This window comes from Salmo trutta, chromosome 27 (genome assembly GCF_901001165.1).
Source record: "Salmo trutta chromosome 27, fSalTru1.1, whole genome shotgun sequence".
Classification (NCBI taxonomy): domain Eukaryota; kingdom Metazoa; phylum Chordata; class Actinopteri; order Salmoniformes; family Salmonidae; genus Salmo; species Salmo trutta.
Window position 1 is genome coordinate 26,845,191 of NC_042983.1, and position 16,225 is coordinate 26,861,415.

The window sequence follows — 16,225 nt, forward strand, 5'->3', positions numbered from 1 at the left end:
GAAGCGGCAATCTGCAGTTTAAACAACACCAACAAAGGTCAACACGCCACAGATTTGGCAAACGGCTGAGGCTGGAGAAACGTAATCACGGAAATTCAAAGACAGAGCTATTGATGAAAGAACTGACCATCCATGAGATCATTCAAAGTTTTAACCATGTTTTGAAGCTATACAGAGTTTGTTTACAAACAAAGATATAGATTGTAAGATATATTCTACAAGAATCATTGCTATATATCATTCATGTAAATGTCCAAAAATGTATGTTACAATCGCAGATTGCCCCTTTAACCATGCTCACAGGCACTACCCCAAAAGAGAAACAAAGGAAGTCATGGAGAAGTTGCAACCATTTGAATTGGAACGCACAAGTTCCTAGGCTACTGCCATATCCGCGAAAAGGGCACGATGTTGTCAACATTGCTCCTGCTCAGTCTGGTCGTTTCATGTGAGTCAGACTTCGCTCCAGCTGTGGTCAACGTCAGCTTGGATGATCCCCCAGAAGTGCGATGGGCGTCTCTATTTAAAGTTTTTGATGTCGACTACCTGGTGAAAGCAGGTGCTGAAGTGATTGAGTAAGTGCTTAAGGCGGAATGCCTATTTACAGAAGTTCTAGTTGCCTCCAAAAGTTGGTTTAATAATGTTTGTATCAAACTGTAAAATATCGATTTTTGCTTTAAAGTCACATGATGGACAGGACTTTTGATTATGTAGCCTAAACCTGAATTGCAGAAGTTTTGCCTCTACTTCAGTATATGGACATTGATCAGACTTAACCATTTATTTTCACTTACCATTCAATATGTCAAATATGAGAAAATATGCCATGATATGTTGTTTGCATAACATCAGTGCTTGCAATTTAATTATGTATGAATATCTGCAGGCATACAGTATGTTGACCCACACAATGTGTTGCGCATGGTGTTGATTAATTTGAACACCTAAAACGTTTTTAAAAAAAAATGTGTTGCAGTGCCACCGTTCCAAAATGGGTGCATCATGCGATAACTCCGATTGTGGAGGCCTTGGAGAAGTATGTACCTCCTCCATACGCAGGGGAGATCAGAGGAATGGCCTCATATTTTCGAGGGAGCCTTTCCGATGTCATCCTTCTCAACTTTGCCTATGAAATATCAGCGTATGTATGAATTGATCTGCTTTACATGTAGGCCTACTGATACAAATGCCATTCAACCAGTAGAAACAAGAATGTAGTCACAGCTTCTTGTTGTCAGAATCACAAAGAAGAAGAATGAAAGTATGTGTTGTAAGAACCCCCCCTTTCATGACTTAACACACTCCTATTGCATCCGTAGGTTTTGCACTAGTATTGTAGCTCAGGACACAAGTGGACGTTTGTATCATGGCAGGAACCTTGATTACCCACATGATATTCTCCGGAATCTCACCATCAATGTTCTCTTTCTGAAAAATGGAACGGTATGTTACACATGGTTACACAGCTCAACCTTTACATCTGCAGTTTCACTTCTGCAAGGCCAAGGTGTCAATCAGCCGATAATGCCAGAGAACTTAGTTTGGGCACTGTGAAGTAAATCTGGAGTGTGATGTTAGGCTGAAAAAGGGTCAAGTAAAATCACCACCTAATTACTCAACTTTTCCAGGTGGCTTATCGTGGTACGTCTTTTGCTGGCTATGTCGGGCTGTGGACCGGACAGAGTCCAAATAAATTCACAGTCTCTGGTGACCAGCGTGGTAAGGGTTCACTTTATCTAATTGTCCGGGACACATCCATAAAGGTGTGAGTCAGTCATTTAAGGCAGTGTGTTATCATCAGGTGAAGACCACTGGTGGAATTGGTGGAAGAATTGGGTCTCTGCTTTCCTGCTGAAAAGATCTCCAGTCAGCTGGCTGGTGAGAGAGGTAAGTCAGGAAGTTTAACCATTAACATCCACAAAAATCAACACTTTGCTAACCACAAATTACTATTATGGCTTGTCTATTAACCTACTATTGTGGCTTGTCCTTTCTTGTTTTTCTTCAGACGTTGGAGGAAGCAGCAGACTTTCAGGATGCTGTGATGCGGCTGTCCAAGATCCCAATCATCACAAGTGTGTACTACATCGTTGCCGGGGTAAAGCCTGGGGAAGGAGTGGTGGTCACCAGGGACAGGAAGGGCCCAGCTGATATCTGGCCACTGGAACCCTTAAATGGAGGGTAGGAAATGAGGGGTCTCTTCCATAACACAAATTGTACTAGTTTGTTTTAAGAGCTGCTGAGATTTATAAAGCCGAGTTATGCTAACTTTTATCATTGAGTCTGACCCATATTTCCAACCTCCCATTTTTATCTTAAGTCAATCAATCAATCAATCAATCAAATGTATTTATAAAGCCCGTTTTACATCAGCTGATGTCACAAAGTGCTATACAGAAATCCAGCATAAAACCCAAACAGCAAGCAATGCAGATGTAGAAGCATGGTAGCTAGGAAAAACTCCTTTAGAAAGGCAGGAACCTAGAGAGGAACCAGGCTCTGAGGGGTGGCCAGTCCTCTTCTGGCTGTGCCGGGTGGAGATTATAACAGTACATGGCCAAGATGTTCAAACGTTCATAGATGACCAGCAGAGTCTAATAATAATAATCACAGTGGTTGTAGAGGGTGCAACAGGTCAGCACCTCAGGAGTAAATGTCAGTTGGCTTTTCATACCCGATCATTCAGAGTTAGAGACAGCAGGTCCGGGACAAGGTAGCACGTCCGGTGAACAGGTCAGGGTTCCATAGCTGCAGGCAGAACAGTTGAAACTGGAGTAACAACACGACCAGGTGGACTGGGGACAGCAAGGAGTCACCAGGCCAGGCATACTTAAATTCACACAGGACACCAGATAAGACAGGAGAAATACTCCAGATATACAGACTGACCCTAGCCCCCTGACACACAAACTATTGCAGCATAAATACTGGAGGCTGAGACAGGAGGGGTCGGGAGACACTGTGGCCCCATCCGACGATACCCCCGGACGGGGCCAACCAGGCAGGATATAACCCCACCCACTTTGCCAAAGCACAGCCCCCACACCACTAGAGGGATATCTTCAAACCACCAACTTACTACGCTGAGACAAGGCCGAGTATAGCCCACAAAGATCTCCCCCACAGCACGAACCCGAGGGGGGCGCCAACCTGGACAGGAAGATCACGTCAGTGACTCAACCCACTCAAGTGACGCACCCCTCCCAGGGACGGCATGGAAGCGCACCAGTAAGCCAGTGACTCAGCCCCCATAATAGGGTCAGAGGCTGAGAATCCCAGTGGAGAGAGGGGAACGGGCCAGGCAGACAGCAAGGGCGATTCGTCGCTCTCGTGCCTTTCCATTCACCTTCACACCCCTGGGCCAGACTACACTCATCATAGGACCTACTGAAGAGATGAGTCTTCAATAAAGACTTAAAGGTCGAGACCGAGTCTGCGTCTCAAACATGGATAGGCAGACCATTCCATAAAATGGAGCTCTATAGGAGAAAGCCCTGCCTCCAGCTGTTTGCTTAGAAATTCTAGGGACAAGGAGGTCTGCATCTTGTGACCATAGTGTACGTGTAGGTATGTACGGCAGGACCAAATCGGAAAGATGGGTAGGAGCAAGCCCATGTAATGCTTTGTAGGTTCAGAGTAAAACCTTGAAATCAGCCCAAGCCTTAACAGGAAGCCAGTGTAGAAAGGCTAGCACTGGAGTAATATGATCAAATTTTGGGGTTCTAGTCAAGATTCTAGTAGCCGTGTTAAGCACTAACTGAGGTTTATTTAGTGCTTTATCCAGGTAGCCAGATAGTAGAGCATTGCAGTAGTCTAATCTAGAAGTGACAAAAGCTTGGATACATTTTTCTGCATCATTTTTGGACAGAGTTTCTGATTTTTGCAATGTTACGTAGATGGAAAAAAGCTGTCCTTGATATGTTCGTCAAAAGAGAGATTAGGGTCCAGAGTAACGACTAGGTCCTTCAGTTTAATTTGAGATGACTGTACAATCATCAATATTAATTGTCAGATCCAACAGAAGATCTCTTTGTTTCTTGGGACTTAGAACCTGCATCTCTGTTTTGTCTGAGTTTAAAATTTTAAAAAGTCTTGGAAAAGATGTTTGCAACTCAACTTCACTCACACCTCAGCACTAACAAGCTTTATATATATATATATTAGTTTAAAAAATATATTAGTTTAAAAAATATATTTTTCTATTAACTTGTATTTTATGCACTTTTAGATAATTCGCTTTTCATTATACAAGAATAAGCAAATGTAATGTATTACAATACTATCAGCAGATATTGGGCTTTTAAAATAAGATGCCAAAACATATCGGGGTGTTCACTCTTGAATGTGTAAATTAAGTGTAGTGTCCTTTCCTACTATAGGTGGTTCAGAGTAGAGACCAACTTCGATCACTGGCTGCCGCCTCCTGCAAAGGATCATCGCAGGTAAGCATAATGCTCACTTTACATGACTCCATAATTGCATTTTAATTGATTTCATGTGAATGGATGGCTTATGTATCTTTCTTCCAGAGATGCAGCCAACAAAGCATTAAATGCAACTGGTCAAGATAATATCAATATGGATACAATGTATAAGGCAAGTAGATAGATGCTTGTATGCTATTGGTGAATATTTGTTTTGATAGTATTACATTTGACAATGTTATACTGTATCATTGACTATATTTGATTACAAGTTATCCTAATAGCAAATTCAGAAATGCAGTATTCAGACCCCTTGACTTTTTCCACATTTTGTGGAATAATAATGACAAAGCCAAAACTGTTTTTTTGAAATGTTTGCAAATTTATTATATATAAAAAACTGAAATATCACGTTTACATAAGTATTCAGACCCTTTACTCAGTGCTTTGTTGAAGCACCTTTGGCAGCGATTACAGCCTCAAGTCTTCTTGGGTATGACGCTACAAGCTTGGCACACCTGTATTTGGGGAGTTTCTCCCATTTTTCTCTGCAGATCCTCTCAAGCCCTGTCAGGTTGTATGGGGAGCGTCACTGCACAGCTCTTTTCAGGTCTCTCCAGAGATGTTAGATCGGGTTCAAGTCCGGGCTCTGGCTGGGCCACTCAAGGACATTCAGAGACTGGTTGGCTGTGTGCTTAGGGTCGTTGTCCTGTTGGAAGGTGAACCTTGGCCCCAGTCTGAGGTCCTGAGCGCTCTGGAGCAGGTTTTCATCAAGGATCTCTGATTGGTGGAGTGCTGCAGAGATGGTTGTCCTTCTGGAAGGTTTCCCATCTCCGCAGAGGAACTCTGGAGTTCTGTCAGAGTGACATTCGGGTTCTTGGTCACTTCCCTGACCAAGGCCCTTCTTCCCTGATTGCTCAGTTTGGCCAGCTCTAGGAAGTCTTGGTGGTTCCAAACTTCTTCCATTTAAGAATGATGGAGGCCACAGTTTTCTTGGGGACCTTTAATGCTGCAGACATGCAGATCTCTGCCTCGACACAATTCTGTCTCGGAGCTCTACTGACAATTCCTTCGACCTCATAGCTTGTTGTTTTTCCTCTGACGTACTGTCAACTGTGAGACCTTATATAGACAGGTGTGTGCCTTTCCAAATCATGTCCATTCAATTGAATTTACCACAGGTGGACTCTTTTGAGTCTCATAGCAAAGGGTCTGAATAATTATGTAAATAAGATATTTATTTTGGGTTTTTTTAAAGAAAAAAAGGCGCCTGAGTATAACTATTTTTTTTATTTTTATAAATGGTTTAAGCATCTTAAATCAGTAATTTTGTCTCCCAGGTCCTGTCAATGAACCCAGTATGTAACAGGTAAGGAAGAAGACGTTTGTTTATTATGTCCTCATTTCTCTCTGTGGCATTCCCCAATGTGAATCACTGTGTGTGAGCAGCAGGAGGGAGGGTTTCTTGTGCAACGAACATTGCTTTCACTTCCCTTTGCCTTACCACAGCAATAAAGTTAATAGGCCTCTGTTATGAAACTGTCTGAAAAAATGGCTGTAGTATATTGCCACTGAAGATCTGAGTAGAATTGTCCCTGTTTTGAAGCTTTTCATGTCACACTGGTATTTAAGTAGGTTTCCATCTTACCCATACATCTTATCCATACATGCACTAATTGTGATTTGTATGTTTCATATAACTTTCTGTGGGTAGATGGTGTGTCTTATATTAAAAATATGTTCCTTGTTTCTCAGGATTACTGTTTTCACAACAACAATGAGTGCAGCCAGCCCTGAGAAATACAACACAGAGGTCAGACCAGAGGTAATGGAACTACTGACAGGTCTAATCATTGGCCCTCGGTTGTGTCCCAATTAGGGCTGTCTTAGTTCATCAGTTAACTTTTTGTAATGTCAGTGTATCGTGATTAATCGCATTGTCAGAAAGCATTGAAAATCCTCTGAAAACAACCAAAATACATCATCTATACAGCTAAAACAATGCGATGTCAAAACAAGTTGACGTTGAGTATGGTTACATGCACACAATAATGTGATTAATGTGGATAGTCAGATTAATAATTCAATTAAAACGTTTACATGCTTTGCAAGAAGAAAGATTTCCCTAATTATCCTGTTTGCATGGACACATCTGAAATCAGGCTACCTGATGGCACGGTCTTAAAAGCAGAAAATCGGCAATCAAAATAAACGTTCTACCACAGCGACCATGTTATTTTTGAGAAGCATATTTGATTCTGAGTACGGACATATAAAGTTTGTATGTGAAAACTACTTTTAAGACGCATACATTCAGTTGTTCCCAACTCACTTCACTGAGCTAAAGAGGGAGGATCGCTTGGCTGCTGCTAGCACATGTGCAGATTAGATACACTGCTGGAATGCAGATTAAGGTGTTTAGATGTCCTAATAATTAGAAAGTAAAAAAAATATATATCAGCTTATGCTCACTTCGATTTTGACCTTACACCAATTAAGATGAGCAGAGTAAGGTGTTTACATGACTATTGCATAATCAGTTGTATTAGTGTGCATGTAAACATACTCATCGAGGTTAAAGAAAGTGTGCTTTATAAATGAACCTGATTTTGCTAACCGTTACGCTGAACAAAATCAAGACGTCAATATTCTTGTAAGGCTATCTGTATAAAAACAATCTTAATTTACAGCTCCAATTTGAACAAATTCTCAATTTGCGATTAATTGTGATTAATCACAGCAAATTCTGCGATTTAACTCGATTGTTTTAAATTGTTTGACAGCCCTAGTCCCAATACAATACACAGCGTTGGGCTAGTAACCGAAAGGTTGCAAGTTCGAATCCCCGAGCTGACAATGTACAAATCTGTCGTTCTGCCCCTGAACAAGGCAGTTAACCCACTGTTCCTAGGACGTCGTTGAAAATAAGAATTTGTTCTTAACTGACTTGCCTAGTTAAATAAAGGTAAAATACATTTTAAAAAACATTATAGTTGGTTACTTAGTAATAGTTGATTTACTTACAGTATGCTTTATATAATGTAATTATATTAACCCCATTGCCCTACTAACTAAGCATATGTCCATTCTCAATGTTCTATACTATGGTGTAAAGTTCTGTAAATTAGACCTAATGCATTATGTATGGTCATGCTCACATCACTGATATTGCTGATCAAAACATTTGTCTGACATGCAAAGCATCATTGTGGTTGTTGATTTAACCTTCTGTTTCCTGTGTTTCCAGGGCTGCCATAGCAATGAATAAAGCTGAGTCGTGGACCAAAACCATGATTATGTTGTTGTCCAGAAAGGGCAGAGCAGAGATTTTCTGCATTAAAAGTGCCTTCCTTTTTTATTTTTTTATTCCATGAGTTATTTGTCATGTATTTTTTTAGGTGATCAAATTAATCTCTTTTTTACCCAAAATGTGATTTGGAAATATTAATTACGATTATGTCCACACACATTGAGTCTAGTATTTTAGAGTGGTGAACATGATTATATTTAAATAAAGCTCATTTAATTTTGATGATTTCATGCAACATAAAATGCCTTATGTGAATTATACAGACCATCCACTGTCAAAATGAATAATAAAACTTGTAATAAAAATTCAATGTCTCTACATTATTGACCTAGCAGAGAGCTACTGTTACTGCCACAAAATGAATACATCGTAATACAAACATTTTGAATTTTAGAAATAATACAGAAACAATGTCTCTGGTGCCTGCATGTGAAATATTCCTTATTTAGAGAAGAATGTTAAAACACGTGTTACGTTCCCCAGTTTCTGTGTTGTGGGTTTGTGTCTATGTATGTGTGCATTTCAGGAAAATGGATTCCCCCAAGCAGCTGATTGGTCGGCCCCATTGCGGGTTGGAGCTCTTGTCCCGCCCTCTCGTCAGGAGATACAGCTGTCTGCAATTACAGACTCCTGCAGCTGGATAAAAGCCAGTGTTCCTTTGTCAGGAAAGAGCTTCTTTGTATGTCCTGTGTTTCGTTGTTGGTCTGTATAACTTTTTGTGAAGGATTTTGTAGCCGGTCCTGCTGAGGTATGTGTAGGCCGAAAGGAATGGGTTTGTGATTATTGAAATTATTCACTTTGAAGTTATTTAATTTGTTCCCATGGGGGAAGGGGAAGGCACCTTGGGAGTGCTTAGGCAAGAGGCCTGCGGGCAGACATATTCCCGTAGTATGTACTCTGTCTATGCACACTAGGTAAGACCTTGGCGGACCACCCCCAGTATTTTGGTTGGCGTGCCAGGTGGTGTTAAAGTTAGGTAAGTAGTGGGTAGGCAGGTAAGGTAGAAGCGAGGACTCTTTAATTTTCTTTGCTTTGTTCCGTCCAGCCCCTTTTCCCCACATTACCGTGTTAAGGAAATAAATTCCCAGTAAACAGTAATATTCTCTGCCTCTGTCATCCTTACCTGCAATCACATACCTCTTTCACTCCACGGGGAGTTGAGTGTAGCAGGGTGTTGCGTTCCCTCCTTCAAGAGTCGTATGTAACAACATGTCAAAGCCTGAAAATATTTTTGTAAGTACAAAGTATACCTTTTACATCTTTCAGAGCTGATAAAGTACATGAATGATAGAACCTTACACAGGATTAAACACTATTTTCTAAACGTAATGAAGCTGTTTTGACAAAAAACACAATGATGCTTTGCATGTCAGCCCTAACAACTATACAATACAGTAGGTCTATTCCATGAACAATAATGTGATTTATAGTTTGAAAGAAATCCCAAAACTAGATGAGCAACGAGACATTCAAAGTAACACCTCAAAACCCAATGTTTTGATCTGCAACATCAGTGATGTGAGCATGACCATACATAATATATAACATTGAGAATGGACATATGTTTAGTTAGTAGGGTGATGGGTTTCATGGGAACATGACCATGCACAGAATATAAAATGTAGAATCTAATGTATAAAGCAGTTGGAGAATGGACAGGTCAAGTAAGACAGCGATGGGGGTTGATGGCTGGTGTGCAGCTGCAGTCCCGGGTCAGATACACAGAGGAGATGATCAGTGTGTTGAATTCATCCAGGTAGAGCACTGGCACCAGGTGTTGGGATGCAGGTTTGCAGCAGGAAACCTAAAAAAGGAAACGACACTACACTTAATTTACACATCCAAGAGTAAACACCCCGATATGTTTTGGTATCTTATTTTAAAAGCCCAATATCTGATGATAATATTATAATAATAAATTACATTTTTAAAGCCCTTTTCAATATACAACAATAACCAAAAAGTGCATAAAATAAAAGTTAAAATAGAAAAATTGGTTTTAAAAAACAAAGCAAATATATATATATATATATATATATATAACCATACCATAAAGCAACAATCAAAGTCTAGGAGGAAGGGTAGACCAACCGATAGAGTCTTTTAAAAACCCCAACAGTCTAAACAGCCCTGAGATGTCATGGAGTTCCAAAGGTGTGGTGCATGGCAGGAAAAGGCACGGTCCCCCATTGTTCGGAGCCGGGTCCTGGGTGCATGAAGCAGTTTGGCGTGGCTTGACTGTAGGGTGCGTGGAGGTTTGTAAGTGGGGAGTAGATCTGACAGGTAGGCAGGCCCAATGCCATTTAGGGCTTTGTAGACCAGGAGGAGAATTTCAAAGTCAATTCTTTGAGGGACAGGTAGCCAATGGAGGTCAGCAAGGATGGGGGTGAAGTGGACAGACTGGTGGAACCCACAGGCCAACAGTGTGGAGCGCACCTTTCCTCACAGGACTCCCCTCCAGAGGTAATGCATGTGCCCCTTGTACCGCGGTGACAACTTAAAATAACGTTTAAGCTACACTATAAAACACTGAAACTACACAAACAGATTGCAGGTGCCACACTGCAAATGCATCACTAAGCAGTAATGAGAAGAGTTGGCATGTGATTTTCAAGTTTTTAGTCAAACACACATTTTGCAAACACAATGCACATGTGCTGTTATTCCATCTGACTTCCATGGAAACATCTATTGGTGCTTTGTCTGTACAAGGGATCAAATAGAATGTCTTGTTGATCTCAGTACAATGTAACATGTTTAAAGGTTAGTTCCTTGATGATCTGATTGGTTTTCAAACTAGTTCACCCAGGAAATTGTAGACTCAAACAGACAGAGCAGATATCTTAACAACCAAATATGATTTCAAGGGCAAAATTAAGACACTATGTGACTACCCTATGTCTTCCTTTTTTTACCACAACACAGCTGTTGCACTTTCCTTATGTATTTGTTTTCTTACCTCTTTCTACCCCCTGAACAAATCTGCTACTGGACAGATAACACTTGATTACTTAATTGTTTTCCTATAGTCTTTCAGTTCAGATGATCAATCTCTCTAGGAAGCAACCTTGCTAAGAAACATAACTATATTAAAATACTGTAGCTTTTTAAACTGTTATCTGATGGCTACTTACAGTACAGTGACCTTTCCTACTATAGGTGGTTCAGAGTAGAGACCAACTTCGATCACTGGCTGCCGCCTCCTGCAAAAGATCATCGCAGGTAAGCATAATGCTCACTTTACATGACTCCATAATTACATTTTAATTGATTTAATGGGAATGGATGGCTTGATGACATCCAGAGATGCAGCCAACAAAGCATTAAATGCAACTGGTCAAGATAATATCAATATGGATACAATGTATAAGGCAAGTAGATAGATGCTTGTATGCTATTGGTGAATATTTGTTTTGATAGTATTACATTTGACAATGTTATACTGTATCATTGACTATATTTGATTACAAGTTATCCTAATAGCAAATTCAGAAATGCAGTATTCAGACCCCTTGACTTTTTCCACATTTTGTGGAATAATAATGACAAAGCCAAAACTGTTTTTTTGAAATGTTTGCAAATTTATTATATATAAAAAACTGAAATATCACGTTTACATAAGTATTCAGACCCTTTACTCAGTGCTTTGTTGAAGCACCTTTGGCAGCGATTACAGCCTCAAGTCTTCTTGGGTATGACGCTACAAGCTTGGCACACCTGTATTTGGGGAGTTTCTCCCATTTTTCTCTGCAGATCCTCTCAAGCCCTGTCAGGTTGTATGGGGAGCGTCACTGCAAAGCTCTTTTCAGGTCTCTCCAGAGATGTTAGATCGGGTTCAAGTCCGGGCTCTGGCTGGGCCACTCAAGGACATTCAGAGACTGGTTGGCTGTGTGCTTAGGGTCGTTGTCCTGTTGGAAGGTGAACCTTGGCCCCAGTCTGAGGTCCTGAGCGCTCTGGAGCAGGTTTTCATCAAGGATCTCTGATTGGTGGAGTGCTGCAGAGATGGTTGTCCTTCTGGAAGGTTTCCCATCTCCGCAGAGGAACTCTGGAGTTCTGTCAGAGTGACATTCGGGTTCTTGGTCACTTCCCTGACCAAGGCCCTTCTTCCCTGATTGCTCAGTTTGGCCAGCTCTAGGAAGTCTTGGTGGTTCCAAACTTCTTCCATTTAAGAATGATGGAGGCCACTGTTTTCTTGGGGACCTTTAATGCTGCAGACATGCAGATCTCTGCCTCGACACAATTCTGTCTCGGAGCTCTACTGACAATTCCTTCGACCTCATAGCTTGTTGTTTTTCCTCTGACGTACTGTCAACTGTGAGACCTTATATAGACAGGTGTGTGCCTTTCCAAATCATGTCCATTCAATTGAATTTACCACAGGTGGACTCTTTTGAGTCTCATAGCAAAGGGTCTGAATAATTATGTAAATAAGATATTTATTTTGGCTTTTTTTAAAGAAAAAAAGGCGCCTGAGTATAACTATTTTTTTTATTTTTATAAATGGTTTAAGCATCTTAAATCAGTAATTTTGTCTCCCAGGTCCTGTCAATGAACCCAGTATGTAACAGGTAAGGAAGAAGACGTTTGTTTATTATGTCCTCATTTCTCTCTGTGGCATTCCCCAATGTGAATCACTGTGTGTGAGCAGCAGGAGGGAGGGTTTCTTGTGCAACGAACATTGCTTTCACTTCCCTTTGCCTTACCACAGCAATAAAGTTAATAGGCCTCTGTTATGAAACTGTCTGAAAAAATGGCTGTAGTATATTGCCACTGAAGATCTGAGTAGAATTGTCCCTGTTTTGAAGCTTTTCATGTCACACTGGTATTTAAGTAGGTTTCCATCTTACCCATACATCTTATCCATACATGCACTAATTGTGATTTGTATGTTTCATATAACTTTCTGTGGGTAGATGGTGTGTCTTATATTAAAAATATGTTCCTTGTTTCTCAGGATTACTGTTTTCACAACAACAATGAGTGCAGCCAGCCCTGAGAAATACAACACAGAGGTCAGACCAGAGGTAATGGAACTACTGACAGGTCTAATCATTGGCCCTCGGTTGTGTCCCAATTAGGGCTGTCTTAGTTCATCAGTTAACTTTTTGTAATGTCAGTGTATCGTGATTAATCGCATTGTCAGAAAGCATTGAAAATCCTCTGAAAACAACCAAAATACATCATCTATACAGCTAAAACAATGCGATGTCAAAACAAGTTGACGTTGAGTATGGTTACATGCACACAATAATGTGATTAATGTGGATAGTCAGATTAATAATTCAATTAAAACGTTTACATGCTTTGCAAGAAGAAAGATTTCCCTAATTATCCTGTTTGCATGGACACATCTGAAATCAGGCTACCTGATGGCACGGTCTTAAAAGCAGAAAATCGGCAATCAAAATAAACGTTCTACCACAGCGACCATGTTATTTTTGAGAAGCATATTTGATTCTGAGTACGGACATATAAAGTTTGTATGTGAAAACTACTTTTAAGACGCATACATTCAGTTGTTCCCAACTCACTTCACTGAGCTAAAGAGGGAGGATCGCTTGGCTGCTGCTAGCACATGTGCAGATTAGATACACTGCTGGAATGCAGATTAAGGTGTTTAGATGTCCTAATAATTAGAAAGTAAAAAAAATATATATCAGCTTATGCTCACTTCGATTTTGACCTTACACCAATTAAGATGAGCAGAGTAAGGTGTTTACATGACTATTGCATAATCAGTTGTATTAGTGTGCATGTAAACATACTCATCGAGGTTAAAGAAAGTGTGCTTTATAAATGAACCTGATTTTGCTAACCGTTACGCTGAACAAAATCAAGACGTCAATATTCTTGTAAGGCTATCTGTATAAAAACAATCTTAATTTACAGCTCCAATTTGAACAAATTCTCAATTTGCGATTAATTGTGATTAATCACAGCAAATTCTGCGATTTAACTCGATTGTTTTAAATTGTTTGACAGCCCTAGTCCCAATACAATACACAGCGTTGGGCTAGTAACCGAAAGGTTGCAAGTTCGAATCCCCGAGCTGACAATGTACAAATCTGTCGTTCTGCCCCTGAACAAGGCAGTTAACCCACTGTTCCTAGGACGTCGTTGAAAATAAGAATTTGTTCTTAACTGACTTGCCTAGTTAAATAAAGGTAAAATACATTTTAAAAAACATTATAGTTGGTTACTTAGTAATAGTTGATTTACTTACAGTATGCTTTATATAATGTAATTATATTAACCCCATTGCCCTACTAACTAAGCATATGTCCATTCTCAATGTTCTATACTATGGTGTAAAGTTCTGTAAATTAGACCTAATGCATTATGTATGGTCATGCTCACATCACTGATATTGCTGATCAAAACATTTGTCTGACATGCAAAGCATCATTGTGGTTGTTGATTTAACCTTCTGTTTCCTGTGTTTCCAGGGCTGCCATAGCAATGAATAAAGCTGAGTCGTGGACCAAAACCATGATTATGTTGTTGTCCAGAAAGGGCAGAGCAGAGATTTTCTGCATTAAAAGTGCCTTCCTTTTTTATTTTTTTATTCCATGAGTTATTTGTCATGTATTTTTTTAGGTGATCAAATTAATCTCTTTTTTACCCAAAATGTGATTTGGAAATATTAATTACGATTATGTCCACACACATTGAGTCTAGTATTTTAGAGTGGTGAACATGATTATATTTAAATAAAGCTCATTTAATTTTGATGATTTCATGCAACATAAAATGCCTTATGTGAATTATACAGACCATCCACTGTCAAAATGAATAATAAAACTTGTAATAAAAATTCAATGTCTCTACATTATTGACCTAGCAGAGAGCTACTGTTACTGCCACAAAATGAATACATCGTAATACAAACATTTTGAATTTTAGAAATAATACAGAAACAATGTCTCTGGTGCCTGCATGTGAAATATTCCTTATTTAGAGAAGAATGTTAAAACACGTGTTACGTTCCCCAGTTTCTGTGTTGTGGGTTTGTGTCTATGTATGTGTGCATTTCAGGAAAATGGATTCCTGGATTCCCCCAAGCAGCTGATTGGTCGGCCCCATTGCGGGTTGGAGCTCTTGTCCCGCCCTCTCGTCAGGAGATACAGCTGTCTGCAATTACAGACTCCTGCAGCTGGATAAAAGCCAGTGTTCCTTTGTCAGGAAAGAGCTTCTTTGTATGTCCTGTGTTTCGTTGTTGGTCTGTATAACTTTTTGTGAAGGATTTTGTAGCCGGTCCTGCTGAGGTATGTGTAGGCCAAAAGGAATGTGTTTGTGATTATTGAAATTATTCACTTTGAAGTTATTTAATTTGTTCCCATGGGGGAAGGGGAAGGCACCTTGGGAGTGCTTAGGCAAGAGGCCTGCGGGCAGACATATTCCCGTAGTATGTACTCTGTCTATGCACACTAGGTAAGACCTTGGCGGACCACCCCCAGTATTTTGGTTGGCGTGCCAGGTGGTGTTAAAGTTAGGTAAGTAGTGGGTAGGCAGGTAAGGTAGAAGCGAGGACTCTTTAATTTTCTTTGCTTTGTTCCGTCCAGCCCCTTTTCCCCACATTACCGTGTTAAGGAAATAAATTCCCAGTAAACAGTAATATTCTCTGCCTCTGTCATCCTTACCTGCAATCACATACCTCTTTCACTCCACGGGGAGTTGAGTGTAGCAGGGTGTTGCGTTCCCTCCTTCAAGAGTCGTATGTAACAACATGTCAAAGCCTGAAAATATTTTTGTAAGTACAAAGTATAATATATATTTTTAAATACACCTTTTACATCTTTCAGAGCTGATAAAGTACATGAATGATAGAACCTTACACAGGATTAAACACTATTTTCTAAACGTAATGAAGCTGTTTTGACAAAAAACACAATGATGCTTTGCATGTCAGCCCTAACAACTATACAATACAGTAGGTCTATTCCATGAACAATAATGTGATTTATAGTTTGAAAGAAATCCCAAAACTAGATGAGCAACGAGACATTCAAAGTAACACCTCAAAACCCAATGTTTTGATCTGCAACATCAGTGATGTGAGCATGACCATACATAATATATAACATTGAGAATGGACATATGTTTAGTTAGTAGGGTGATGGGTTTCATGGGAACATGACCATGCACAGAATATAAAATGTAGAATCTAATGTATAAAGCAGTTGGAGAATGGACAGGTCAAGTAAGACAGCGATGGGGGTTGATGGCTGGTGTGCAGCTGCAGTCCCGGGTCAGATACACAGAGGAGATGATCAGTGTGTTGAATTCATCCAGGTAGAGCACTGGCACCAGGTGTTGGGATGCAGGTTTGCAGCAGGAAACCTAAAAAAGGAAACGACACTACACTTAATTTACACATCCAAGAGTAAACACCCCGATATGTTTTGGTATCTTATTTTAAAAGCCCAATATCTGATGATAATATTATAATAATAAATTACATTTTTAAAGCCCTTTTCAATATACAACAATA

General features: G+C 39.9%; 1 protein-coding gene and 1 long non-coding RNA gene across 2 annotated transcripts; both read left to right on the plus strand.

Annotated features, from left to right (window-relative positions):
• The first annotated feature begins 252 nt into the window (after positions 1-252).
• Positions 253-8,044, plus strand: LOC115164765 (N-acylethanolamine-hydrolyzing acid amidase). The gene is made up of 11 exons (XM_029717540.1): positions 253-575; positions 977-1,141; positions 1,320-1,443; positions 1,629-1,719; positions 1,802-1,887; positions 2,009-2,181; positions 4,380-4,442; positions 4,530-4,596; positions 5,765-5,793; positions 6,180-6,249; positions 7,672-8,044. Exons 1-11 carry the CDS (start codon positions 409-411, stop codon positions 7,690-7,692), a joined length of 1,056 nt encoding a protein of 351 aa, XP_029573400.1. The 5' UTR covers positions 253-408; the 3' UTR covers positions 7,693-8,044.
• A 4,223-nt stretch (positions 8,045-12,267) lies between these two features.
• Positions 12,268-14,553, plus strand: LOC115164769 (uncharacterized). Its single transcript, XR_003869980.1, has 3 exons — positions 12,268-12,302; positions 12,689-12,758; positions 14,181-14,553. It is a non-coding gene; the product is annotated as an uncharacterized LOC115164769 (long non-coding RNA).
• Positions 14,554-16,225: the final 1,672 nt, after the last annotated feature.